General features: G+C 38.5%; 1 protein-coding gene across 1 annotated transcript in view; it reads left to right on the forward strand.

Annotated features, from left to right (window-relative positions):
- The first annotated feature begins 894 nt into the window (after positions 1 to 894).
- The window catches only part of CaBP1 (Protein disulfide-isomerase A6 homolog CaBP1), a 43,098-nt gene continuing 29,788 nt past the window's right edge, over positions 895 to 14,204 (forward strand). The window contains exon 1 of the mRNA XM_083115784.1: positions 895 to 1,240. Coding sequence (XP_082971910.1) covers positions 1,225 to 1,240 — 16 coding nt within the window. The 5' untranslated portion in view covers positions 895 to 1,224. The remainder of the gene's footprint in view (positions 1,241 to 14,204) is intronic.

The following is a 14,204-nucleotide window of genomic DNA, read 5'->3' on the forward strand; positions in this document are numbered from 1 at the left end:
CTTCGCACTCTACCGGGTCTGTTTTCCCTAGTTCAGCGGAGGGAACGGAAAAAAAGGCTCTGAAGGTTGAGAGTGCGACCGGTGGACTCTCACAAGAAGGAGCTTACCCTGGGCACGGAATCCCCGCGCCTGAGAAGCAGTGTTTCCTCTCCCTCTCCTCGCCAAGGGTTGTAAGGGAAGAGGGAGGAATGACGTCAGTGTGAGATTCCCTGAAGTCATTCCACCGGCTTGAGAAAGGTTCCCGGACATTCAGCGGCAAACGGTTGGAAGCATTCGTGCGCTGGAAGCAAAGAAATGTATGCATCGAAATTGGTTTGGAAGAATATTGCGAAGAAATGTATATATATTTTTTTTTTTAAAAAAAAGAAATACAGCCGGGTCATCTGCGATTACCTAGATGACCCAGAGTATACGCCGCTGTGCCAAAGGTCCCAGGTTCGAATTCCGACCGGGTATGGATGTTCTTTGTGAGTGTCCCTTCATCCATTCCATTTCGTTACTCATCCTCATCCCCTTTATTTCGAGTACTAAATAATAGCTTGTTGCTATTATTTATAATAAAAATAATATTCATTATGTTTCTGCTTCATCATTTTGCATGAAAAAATTGATTCGCCTTAAAAGTGATCCTTTAAAATAATACCACAGAATAATACTACCTACAGAATAACAGAATACTAAAAATACGAATTATCAGATGCGTTAATTATAATGTTATTACATATTGTAATTATGTTCATGCATGTTTTGGCTAATAAGGATCTGTTGCTACAAATAAATATAAGAAGTTATTTTTGTAGATTTTCGTAGGCGTACTCCAGCCCTATGCTCCAGCCAATCACATTTTTCCACGATATGCTGTGACGTACAAAATCCACAGATTATAAGTCAACGTATGCATAAGTGCACGCAATGCTTATACGTTATACGTGCTTGAATTAACTGTTCGAGTTCTCATGCGCTCCTCTCCGTGATACAATATTATTCAAATGCAAAAGCAACGTGGCAATAAATGTGAGAAGTTGTAGAAGTAATAGAATTTAAAAGGTTGTGGTTCCTTTTTTAGCAGTATTCTGTGTAAGAGTGTGTAATGAAATAGACTGTGTTAAGTTCTACGAACTTCAATTCATCAAGTGTATTCGAAGATATTGGGTGCGTGTAAAGTGCCAAACTAGAAGGCCGGTGTTCTCTTCATTGTATTGAAGTTGGTGTTTCGGATACAGGATGATGATAAGATTGGGTGAGTAAACCATAAGACATGCTTAAATGATAACAGAATTCGAAAATTGCCAATTTATCCATTCATTTGTGATTTTACTAAGTGATTGCCTCTTGCATAGGATTGATAAACTATAAAAAAAGTGCAAGGTTGAATTACGTATACTGACTATAGTGCGTGGTCTAATTTGTAACTCCCACACATTTGCAGATAACTGAAATTGCAGAGGTTTACCGTTTTGGTCTCACTGCAGAACATGGGCTGCTGTTTTCCTCTAAATAGACGTACTTTACTCGAATACTTACTTCAATACCTTACCAAAAAATTAGGAACCGCATTCCTTCTAAGCAGCCCATATTCTGCAGTCTTACCAAAACCCCGAAACAAATGAAAGCAACTGTTCGTAAAGAATATGGACGCGAACGAATTGACAAATGCATTGCTTTTAGTACCAGGAAAAACATTTTTACGCGTAATAATATAATAGTAATCGTAAAAGGAACACCGGAAAATGGATGTAGAAGGTACGTACTTTCAGGGGATATAAATTTTGTTCGTCTATTTAGAGGAAAACAGCAGCCCATGTTCTGCAGTGAGACCGGGGTTTTCCTCTCCGCACAACAGTTTGGCCACCTTGTGTTCCGATGTCATATTCTTTACAAACAGTTCCTTTCATTTCTTTTCACGAGGAATGCCTACAAGGTTAGGTTAGGTTTCATTAGCATAAATACAAAACAAAGATAGTCTAACGTGACAACGTAGGCATCGGGCATTAAATTAACAACCTTTTTCCCATGTTCTCAATTGTTGTGCGATAAGCATTTGTCTTGTGTTCCGACGTCATATTCTTTAAAAACAGTTGCTTTCATTTATTTTCACGAGGAATGCCTATAAGGTTAGGTCTGTTAGGTTAGGTTTCATTAGCATAAATACAAAACGCATTAAATTAACAACCTTTTTCCCATGTGCTCAATTGTTGTGCGATAAGCATTTGTCTTGTGTTCCGACGTCATATTCTTTAAAAACAGTTGCTTTCATTTATTTTCACGAGGAATGCCTATAAGGTTAGGTCTGTTAGGTTAGGTTTCATTAGCATAAATACAAAACCAAGATAGTCTAACGTGACAAAGTAGCCATCCGGCATTAAATTAACGAGCTTTTTCCCCGTGTGCTCAAGTGTTGTGCGATAAGAGAGACCTTTCGCATAGACAGACTATCGTCTGTCTTTTTCGCTCCGGATTCCTCCCACACACAGAGGATCGAATCTGTGTGGAGGGTCGCTAAACATTTTTTCCACAACAAAAACGTCCCTTCCGATTCTTTCGCTGACCACCTTCACCTTGTAGAGTTCCAGTGGAAGAGATTGGCAGAGTTACTAGGAGAGGACAGGTTTTCGATCCACAAATTATCGAATAGATTCAATATTCACGGAGCTCTTCTTAAACTACTTTCATCTTACTTGCACAATAGAAAGCAAAAGGTTATCTATCGTATCTGGTTGCTCTTCGTCGTGGCTCCCTGTAGTTTCCGGTGTGCCCCAAGGAAGTTCGCTGGGGCCCCTGTGTTTCTCTCTCTTCATGGATGACATTCACGAATATATTTCTTCCGAATGTTCAGTATTATTGTATGCTGATGACTGCAAATTATTCCGAAACATTACCTCACCTCAGGACACATGCTACATCCAAGACAATCTCAAACACATTGAACGCTGGTGTCTAAGACTGGAATCTCAAATTAAATCCGGATAAATCTGTTGTCATGAGGTTTACCCTAAAATCCAATAACACAGTGCCACCCTACAAGTTATGCAACCAGGTTATTCCGTTCGTACGACAGCACAAGGATCTTGGTGTCATTTTTGATAGCAAACTGACTTTCAACCATCACATAGACTACATAACTTCGAAAGCGATGAAAACACTTGGACTAATTTACAGATTTACAGACATAACTCACGTCTCTGCTCTCAAAACCTACTTTACAATGTGTGTTGTTCCTATTCTTGAATATGGCTCCTGTATTTGGTCAATGGCATGTGAAAGCAATTTAAAGAAAACAAACAAAGTAGTAAGTTTCTTCGTCAGAATAGTCAAACACAGATGCCCAGCCCTTGCAAACTTCTCCAAACAAGAAATTCTATCCACTCTACAAATTCATGACCTTTCTCTTCGCCGTTAACTCTCAGATTTAACACTACTCTTCAGAATCATCAATGGACAACTTTTCACCAGCGAACTCTTGCCACTTCTTAATATCAGAATCCCACGTCCCAACAGTAAATGCAACAACTTCTTTTACATTAAATCTTCAAGGCTATCCTTAGAACAAAGATCACTTCTCTACAGGCTACAAACCATTTACAACTCATTAAAAGACGGTCCGGGCTTCCATTTATCAAAGCAGACTTACAGAACGGCGTGCATAAAGCAGCTGAAGTATAAATAATATTATTCTTGATCTAGTTGTTATTATTCTTGTTATATATGTGTGTGTATGTGTCCATCTTATTATTTTGTTTATTTCTTTTCCGGTTGATATCCTGATGTAAAATGGATTTTTCTGTATTCAGGACTTTTCAAATAAATAAATAAATAAAACTTTTAAATGCAGTGAGATACGTTTATCCGCAGTAAGGATAAAGTTCAACGGCATCGCGTGAAACTGCACAGATAGCCTTACTTTCTTTACTTTTTCTACTTTTATTACTTTCTCCTATGTTCTGTTAAATTACATTATTGATTTCCTTACCATTTTCTTTATTTCCATGCAGGAACGTGCGAAACAATGTCGCTTTCTCGATCGTTTCACCGCTTCGGAAAGCATCTAGCCTGGACATGTATTTTTTATTTTTTTTCAAATAAAAATTTTTTTCCGCACTTTCCAACTTACTTTACTCGAATACTTACTTCAATACCTTACCAAAAAATTAGGAACCGCATTCCTTCTAAGCAGCCCATATTCTGCAGTCTTACCACTGTTTTTATTAATGTAGATTTCGGAGTCAACTTGGAACTCTCCTTGATTTTAGTCTTCCAGACACAAAGTATGTGTTTCATTGCACGTGTAACATTCAGATAATACATAATCCGTGTATTCAGTCACTTGTATTGACATTGCAAAATGACACCCAGTGAAAGCTTGTCAGTATAGAAGGTACCAATTGCATCTCCGAACAACACATCTCACTCGTTTATTTCGTCACGTTTTACATTCGTACTTACCGATTGTGCATTACGGAACATTGTGTGGTGTGCCATTTTGCTTTTCTCACGAAAATAATGTCTATAACAGTAATTATTGTTCGTCCTTTTTTCGCTTCTCTAAAACACAATATCGCTGGCACAGCACGACGCGTGATTATGTAGGAAGGTGTAAGCGCCATATTATGTCTCAGGCAAGCAAAAAGACTACGAGAAAGAAGTACTCCTAATGTGAAAAATTGCAATTACTTTGATCAAAAAAAGTCAATACACCTTAAGGATGTTCCGCGAAGCAGATAGGTAAGTACGAATGTCAAAAATTGACAAAACTAAAAGTTTTGTCCGACGAATAGTAAATTTTTGCCGATATCCTTTTAATTTCATTATTCTTATTGTGTACTATATTGAGATCTCCAGCAGTAATGTATGTTGTATCGTCTGTGTAGAGGATGGTTTTACATGGCAAGCAGCTGGGAGGTCATTCGTATACATAAGAAAGAGTAAACGTCCCAGAACTGATCCCTGGGGAACACCCCTTATGACTTGAAGCAAGTCAGATTGTTGTTCTTCGACCTTTACCAGTTGGTGTCTATTTGTGAGATATGATTTGATGAGAGCCAATTAACACCCTTAATACCATAGTACTGTAGGTTGGTTACCAGTATTTCGTGGGATACTTAGTCAAATGCTTTACTCAAGTCAATCAGAGTAGCATTTCGCGATCATTAAAGCTAGTTATTATTTGATTAACCATACTTTCAACTGCATGTATTGTTGATTGACCTGCCCTGAAGCCAATAGGACTGTCAGATATTAGCTTATTACCTTCAAGGTAGTTACATAATTGCTCTTTTATGCAATGCTCTGTTATCTTGGAAAATATAGTTACTAGTGATATAGGTCGATAATTATCTAGAGATGTTAGTTCACCACTTTTATATAAAGGTATTGTAACTGAATTTTTTAGATTATTTGTATAGGTACCCTCTGTTATTGTAAAATTGGTAAGGTAGGTCAGTGGTAATAATATTTCATCAATAATATTTTTAAGTACGTAATTAGAAAATCCATAATAATCCTCACTATGTGAATTATTTAATTTAGCCGTTATCCTTAGTACAGTGTTGGGACTGACCTCGGTCCATTTAAAACTAGGCAGCTTACAAAGTAGCAAATTTTTGTTTGCAACAGGTTGCATGTAATCTGTGTTAATTTTAGCTTGTGCAGGCTGATTTTCCTTAATATTATTCACGCTGTTTATAAAATAATAATAATGTGGCCCACACCCCCTATACGCCTTCATGGTGTGGTGCTATGCACAGGGGAACACTTTACCTTTTTTGTTTTATAAAATAATTGTTAAGTTGTTGTGCTGTTATGGGTATTGTTGTCTTGTGTGATTCCCTGCCAAGTTGTGAGTTTATAATATTCCACGCAGCTTTACAATTTATTTCCAGAGTTATTTGTGTAGTTTGCATTTATTTTAGCCAGTTTTATTTCTTTTTTGTACATTTTTCTTGTATGAATCCTTATCTGTAGAATTCCCTTCTTTACTTTTATTGTACCAGAAGATGACTAGGTTTCTGAGTGACTCAGATGGGGGGTAAACCAGATTAGTCTCTTTTCCTTATTTTTAGGTTGTTTATCACTTTTATTTTTTGTTATTCTTGGACATGTGTTGTTAAATATGTCGGTTAGTATAGATATAAAAGTTTCCCAGTTAATCTCTCTTAAACTGGATTTCAAAAGTAAGATAGAGTTAGGGCATAACATTTTTTTTCTTCTTTTTTGGTGCCCATTAGGTGCAGTGTTTCCAAATTCAAATACTTAGGAGTAATATTAACAAATGAAAATTATATTAAAGAGGAAATAAAAAGTAGGCTTAATTCAGGAAATGCATGTTACTTCTCTCTTCATAAACTTTTGTCTTCTCGTTTAATATCTAAGAAACTAAAAGTTAAAATATACAAAACAGTAATTTTGCCTGTAGTGTTATATGGATGTGAAACTTGGTCCCTTACATTGAAAGAGGAACATAAATTGAGAGGATTTAAAAATAAGATCCTTAGGAAAATCTTTGGACCTAAAAGGGATGAGGAGACAGGTGAGTGGAGAAGGTTACATAATTTAGAACTACATTATTTGTATTCATGTCCAGATATTATTAGAATAAATAAATCAAGAAGACGTAGGTGGGCATGCCATGTGGCACGAATGGGAGAGGAAAGAGGAGTTTACAGGATTCTTGTTGGGAAACCTGATGGTAAGAGACCTGTAGGACGGCCAAGACGAAGATGGAGGGACAACGTTGAGATGGACCTAAGGGAAATCGGTAGATATGGAAAAGAGTATATAGATCTTGCTCAAGATAGGGACAGATGGAAGGCCTGTGTTGCTGCAGCCATGAACCTTCGGGTTTAAGAAGGCTAGAGAGTTAGTTAGTTAGTTATTAGTTTTGTATTAAATGGTACACTCAACCTGAGACCACAATGGTCTGACAAACTAGGTTCAATTACCTCATGTTTTAAGTTTTCTTTATGTATATCTGTAATTATATTATCTAGACGGGATTGCCCTCTTGTAGGTTTATCATTGATGCAATACAGATTATAACATCTGAGTGTATCACAGAGTTGTTGCACACTCTTTGTCTGATCCCTAATATCTATGTTTATATCCCCCATAATCATGGGCGTCGGCAGGAAGGGTCGAAGTGAACCAGTCGGTCGACCCCCCCCCCTGGAAATTTCAATTTATGGCAATTTATAAACTAAGCATTTTATTTCACCTCATTTTGCATCATTGTTTAAAAATGGTCTTGAGATATCAAATTTTGTACGAAACTTTCATAATTTGCAACACTGAAACACTGTTAATTTGTAACTTTCACACGTTTTGAGCTTCTTACACTACTGTGTTTGCTGTTGCTGCTAATGTTAGAAGTAACTATTATGTAACCTTGGTTGTTTACAAGTACTATATTATTCATGTAATAAACTTATGGGATGCTAAAATAAACTAAACTAAAAATGCTACTCCTACTACTGCTGCTACTACTACTAGTAGTAATAATGATGATATATAACATAATTTAAAATACCGATAATGCAATAATTTTAAAAATGAATCCATCTTTAACAAATTCTTGTTAAATATTTTTGTGGGGAGGGGGTGTCCTTGACATCTTCGATTCGACTCCCCTTAGGAAAATTTCTGGCAACGCCCATGCCCATAATTATAAAGTTTTTATACCTACTGAGATGTATTATTACCTTTTCCATTTGTTTGATGAATACAGAAATATCAGAATCTGGGGTACGATACATTGATAAAACTATCCATTTAATATTGTTGATTATCACTCCTAACACCTCAGTGGCCGCGGTGGCTCAGTCGGTAACGCGTCTGACTACCATGCTAAAGGTCCCGGTTTCGATCCCCGACCGGTTCAAATCCGGGAACTTTTCTAAGGATGGAAGCGGCCCTGGCGCCCACCCAGTGTCGAATAACATGGCTACCTGGGGGAAACCCTGGGGGGTAAAGGCAGTCAGGGGCGTGATGCTAATCACAACACCCCCACTCACGACCGGATCAAGAAAGTGTGGGGCGTTACCCCCACACCCCCTATACGCCTTCATGGCATGGTGCTATGCACAGGGGAGCACTTTACTTTTCTTTTAACACCTCAGATATTTGCTCTGTAAAGAGTTTTTCAAGATCCAACACAACATAGTTAATATTTTAATTATGTCTATCAAATATTTCTACCCCACCATGCCTAATCTTTTTTGTGAAATAAGTGTTAAGCAGGTCATATTCATCAGGAATGTATAGTCTAGCTTCTTCTGTTTCTAACCTGTGCTCGTTCACACAAATAACATGAAATGGATTAGAGTTCAAAAAAATTTCTAATTCGCCAAGCTTATTAATGGATTGCATATTTATGTGAAAAATCTATAAAAATTCTGTATAGTGTCACGTGCCAGTTTTGATGACACAATGAAGGTTGCAAGAAGGAATGGTTTCTCGGAATCGACGATAGATGGCAGCATGCCATATAAAGAAGAGCAGAGCTCATTGTACAAACTAGGAGCGGAGAAGAGGGATTATATATATTATAGTAAATTGAGAAATATATACCAGGTGTATAAGCTTAAATCTGCTGTTTGCTCATAGATGGCGTTAGTGAGCATATGAAGCTACCATGAGCACGCCATACCTGGTGTTTTTATGAGTTGGACATCTGCCAACACAAATCAGTGCACATCGTTAGCAGGTGCAGACAACAACAGACAGTGTTCCTGTGGTAAGCATGTCTAGTTTTGTGCCAGAAAAAGAGCATATGCGGGAAGCTCTGCTTTTCTGCTTCCATTTGAAGAAATCGGCTGTCGAATCGCATCGAATGCTTGTGGAGGCCTATGGTGACAGTGCTGTATCGGAAACAACGTGCAGGGATTGGTTTCGTCGGTTCAAAGACGGCAATTTTGACCTGAGCGACAAGAAGCGTGAAAATCGGCCCAGGAAGGTTGAGGACCATCAATTGCAGGCTCTTTTGGACGAGGACGATACCCAAACGCAAAAGATGCTTGCCGAGCAATTGGGTGTTACTCAAGCAGCCATTTCCATGTGTCTACGTGCCATGGGAAAGGTTCAAAAGATCGGAAAATGGGTGCCGCATGAATTGACCGATCGGCAGCTGGAGAGACGGCAAAACACATGCGAAATCTTGCTTGCCAGACAAAAAAGAAAGTCTTTCCTGCATCGGATTGTGACTGGTGATGAAAAGTGGATATATTTCGAGAATCCTAAACGCAAGAAATCGTGGGTTGATCCCGGCCAACCATCAACATCTTCCTCGAGACCAAATCGCTTCGGCCGGAAGACGATGCTGTGTGTTTGGTGGGATCAACAGGGCATCGTCTACTTTGAGCTGTTGAAACCTGGTGAAACTGTCACTGCCCACCGCTACCACCAACAACTGATCAAATTGCACCGTGCTCTGTGTGACAAAAGACCGGATTATCAAGAAAGACATGACAAGCTGATTTTCCTCCACGACAACGCCCCATCACACACGTCAAGACTGGTCCAAAACTACTTGGAGACACGCAACTGGGAGGTGCTACCCCATCCCGCCTATTCACCAGACCTGGCCCTTTCCGACTACCATCTGTTTTCGTCGATGGGCCACGCCCTCGCTGAGCAGCACTTCGATTCGTATGCAGACGTCCGAAAATGGCTTGATGAGTGGTTTGCCTCGAAAGAGAAGGACTTTTTTTGGCGTGGTATCAACAAATTGCCCGAGAGATGGGCAAAATGTGTAGCTCGCGAGGGCAAGTACTTTGAATAAATTTCTTGTTGCTTTCTATGAACAAACCATGTGTTTTTCTGACTACAAAACAGCAGATTTAAGCTTATACACCTGGTAAAAGAAGAGTTCAAATACTATAATAGAAGTAAATAGAATGATGTATATAGTAATTTAAAAGAATTAAGAATATAGCCGCATATGAAACGTTTAGGAAATTTATTAAGCGAGCAAATGAATTCAGAAATGTATCTCAATTTCTTTTTGATTCTCTGACGAGGAGAACATCGTCAGCTTTTGCATTTGTCCGTTCCCCGGTGGCGCTGTGGTTAATTAGACGCCCCGAAGCACTTTACGGTTGCGCTTCTTTTTAGTCGCACTGGGCCATTGGCAGCGCTTTTTATTAGCGATCCTGGTTATCCCCTTTGGTCGTTACATAGGAGGTGGCGCTAGTGTCAGTTTAGTCGACCCTACTCCGTTATATAAGTATAGCTTGTATCGTTTGCCAAAGAAACCGGGAAAGGGAAAGAAAACATATAAAGGGCATAAAGAAAAGGAAGCGAGACGACGCAACTAGATTTCTTGTATATAGAAGAAATAATAAAAGAAGTCCTTTCCATAATCAAAGAAGAAGAAGCCTATTCTATAATCAAGAGAGAGAAGAAGAAGAAGCCTTTTCCATAATCAAAGAAGAAAAGAAGAAGAAGCCTTTTCCATAATTAAAGAAGAAGAAGCTTATTTCCATAATCAAAAGAAGAAAAGAAGAAGAAGCCTTTTCCATAATTAAAGAAGAAGAAGCTTATTTCCATAATCAAAAGAAGAAAAGAAGAAGAAGCCTTTTCCATAATTACAAAGAGAAAGAAGAAGATTTCCTTTCAAGAAGAATGTAACCGATGCAAATTTTCGATATATTTCAATGTCGCTATATATTTTTCTCTGTATTTTGTATAGTTCTCAGAATATAGATCCGCATTTAACTATATCCTCTTGGCTATAAAACGCTTTCTTATTTGGAATTCTCAAACAAAGAACCTATCCCCTGAGATTAAGATATCTGTAGCCGTGGTAAATAACATGTAAGTACGTACCCACAAGGGGCGTAGCAATAGTTACTATCTTTTGCATCTTAATTTTCAAAAGTTGCCAGATTCCATGTTTGTAAATAATGTCTTATTATGGATTCGGGTTAGCCATCTAGTTTCCCTGTTCTGTTGTTAGTTCACTGTGCCATTTTAGCACTACTGGTGTGGAACTTCTACTTCTATTACTACTGTAAATGTATTGCTTGATGCACTGAGTCATATGCTACTTTAATTTGCTTATCTTTCACCAGGTAATACATTGAAACTGTTCACAGGTATACTCCCTAGCAATCCTGTTCTATATGTCTCTCTGTAATTAGCTACTTGTACTTACTATGAAACAGAGTATGCACATAGTAGCGGAATTTTTGGATCCTAACGAAATTTGCTTATTCTTCAGGCTACTGATATGTATATCATCACTCAACTCTTTCATTTTTATATCTTATATATTTGTATACTTTCTTATTCATTAAATTTTTGTTTCAAAATGTTTGTTTTCAAACAGCGTAGTTAGTATACATCGCCGAAGCCAACAAGTCTCAGCCTTAACAAAATGCATATGTTCCTCTGAGGGAGTTCCATCTGATCTCCAGAAAACTGATATGATATAAAATCACTGCAACACTTTTGTGAACATATAGGTACGAAAACTCACTAGAAACAGGATAGACCTATTGAGTAAATAATGCACAAATGTAAATAAAAATATATATATAACTTAATCGGTTGCGTGTGAGCTCTGCACTCACTCTGACAACACTATTTCCACAACAATGGTCTCTCTAATAATGCTGTTTAAGTCATCACATAAAAATGTGATCAGGTCGCTCGTGAAACTCGAGTCAGCTAGAGAGCACCACAGTCCTATATTTTAAATAGGCCTACTGTTAAAATGGCACTTCATTAAAATTTAATGTGAGCGCGGTGCTCACCTGCGACCGATCGCGGGTTAAGGGTCTTGGACTATAGGTTTCTATTGTGTAATCCTGTTACATATTCACAGCTACATGTCTGTATGCATGTACTGAACAGGCTGCTCCATTTTTGTACCAGGAGAATATGCAGTCAGAATTCATTCATCTCCGAACCATGCTACAGCAGAATGGGTACCACATGAGAGAGATCAGCAGGGCAATCAACAAGGCATTTTCATCTCAGCTTGACCAACTACAAAGGACCGATTCAGCCCCTGTACTATAACTTGGCAAGTTTAAAAACAAGATGCTCCAAATAGCTGTTGCACATCTCACACCACATTTCCCCACTCCATTCTCTGCAGCGACGTTGGTTCGCAGTGTTGCAACCTGGAGAGAGCAGAATGGTCTGAGGATTTTCACCAAAATCGCTTTTCCTAGGCTGTTTTCTACCTGTCGGAGTACAGAAATTCAGCTCACCTTTCGCCAACGACTCTTTTCCTTCTTTTAAAACTTGGCTTCCCCGATGGCGCAGTGGTAGCATCGTCACCTTGTAATCAAGGAGTCCCAGGTTTGATTACCGGTGGAGGCACATAGTGGTTCGGATCAGGGGCGGCCGCTCATAAGGACGATACGGACGCCGCACTGCCGTGTGTAACCACAAGTGAACAAACATTACATTAACATTTATATATTAGCTTTTACATTGTCTGAATTGAAAATATTCCATTGCTTATAGATCGTTGGTTAGTCGGTTCTGTATTCCTTCTTCCGCGACAATTGCGAAGTTTGCACGCCACCGTGCGGGGGAATACGGAACTTCGAGAGAAATCTGGCGGGGCGCCGTCCTCCCACTTTACGAGACGTAGAGCATTCTCAGGCGCGGCTGCGAGGGGTATAAGGCGAGGAAACTGGCTGAATAACACGCGCTGGATCTGTGCCTGGGAGGACGGAGGGTTTGTCGTCCGAAACTCACCCCTTAGGCGAAACTGGCCTTCTCTCTGGAGAACGGTAAACAATGAAGAGTTGCCAGAAGCAACGAAGTTAACAGAAGATAGAAAATTACCAACAGTTGAAAAAAATCATTCTGTATTCCATAATCTTATTCTCTTATGACATAAGAGTAGAGAAATAAATAACGCAATTTCCAAGGAGGAAAGAAAATATCGGTAACTGAAAATGTACAGACTCTTGCTTGATTTTTGTTATTTACCGTCGCTTTCTGCTACTTTTCGGTAATCACGACGATGAGGATGAACGATGATATAATGAAATTGATGGAAGAGCACTCACAAAGAACACAAATACCCATGCCGGGATTCGAACCCAGGAGCCCTGGCTTTGTAATGCGGTATGCTAGCCACGGAAGTCGGCTATAGATTCTTGTTACACGCAAAATTATCGTATAAATGTGTTGTATTTTTTCTGAGTTTAGTGAAAAGTACATTTGGATTACAATGATGTGGAGTACATCATGTAGATTTAATTACATGTTTTGATTAGCACGTTTGAAAAAAATCCCGATAATGTGACAAAGTTCTCCAATTTATTTTCAAGGCGGATGTTAAATAAATTAGAAACTCGTCATCTAAACTCACCAAGAGCCGCTACAGGAACCTGTGAACTACAAATTTCTGAAAATTTGGCAAAATTGCCTGGCAACCCCGAAGCAATAAAACGACGGGATGGTTGGGAAGACTATAGTATTGACACTTGTTGTTTTTCGTTTTCCATGGAAAAGTGAAGCTTTTTCGGTAGTTGTGTTCTGTAGTTGTGTATTTGTCGCGATGAACAGTGTGGAGAAATTGTTGGTGTGAAGTTTTTCTACCAGAAGTCTGAAATCTTGATGAAAAAATAAACATAAAAAAACCTAGGCCGAATTTGAATCTAGAACAAGTGTCAAAGAAGGGAGGTCGTGAGTTCATTCTCAAATTTCGCGTTGAAGGACAGAAGGATGAATTTCAGTTACAAGCATGACTGAAGATTTCTGGTAAGTTTGAAGTTTTTACTTTAGAGCTTCTGGTAACGCAGATATCACCTTTCCAGTGAGATATTTATTTTGGTGCCTTATTTCATATATCAATTAGTAATGTTGGACAGGAAACTTTTTCTGTGTAACTTTTTTACTAGAACTTTTCACGATCAATGCACGTAAATATTCGTCATTGTGCTTATCAAGTTGTGTAAAAATTAATATCCTTTCTTCTGAATTTTCCCCTCTGTTAAACGACTAATTCTGTTAGAATTCTATTTCTTCTTCCATCTTCTGTAAGATGTAAAATAATTACTGTAAAATAATTATTAATTTATTATAATATGTGCAAACGTGTAAAACATGATATTCGGTAAACACGAACGTATCAGTTTCTTATCATGTTGGCTGTTATACGAAATTCACCATTTAAACTCACATTACTAGTAGAGCAAATTTGTGTCGGCCCCCGTGGCTGAGTGGAGTCGACCTCCGTGGCGGAG

This window comes from Lepisma saccharinum (genome assembly GCF_977018435.1).
Source record: "Lepisma saccharinum chromosome 12 unlocalized genomic scaffold, izLepSacc3.1 SUPER_12_unloc_1, whole genome shotgun sequence".
Lineage (NCBI taxonomy): Eukaryota > Metazoa > Arthropoda > Insecta > Zygentoma > Lepismatidae > Lepisma > Lepisma saccharinum.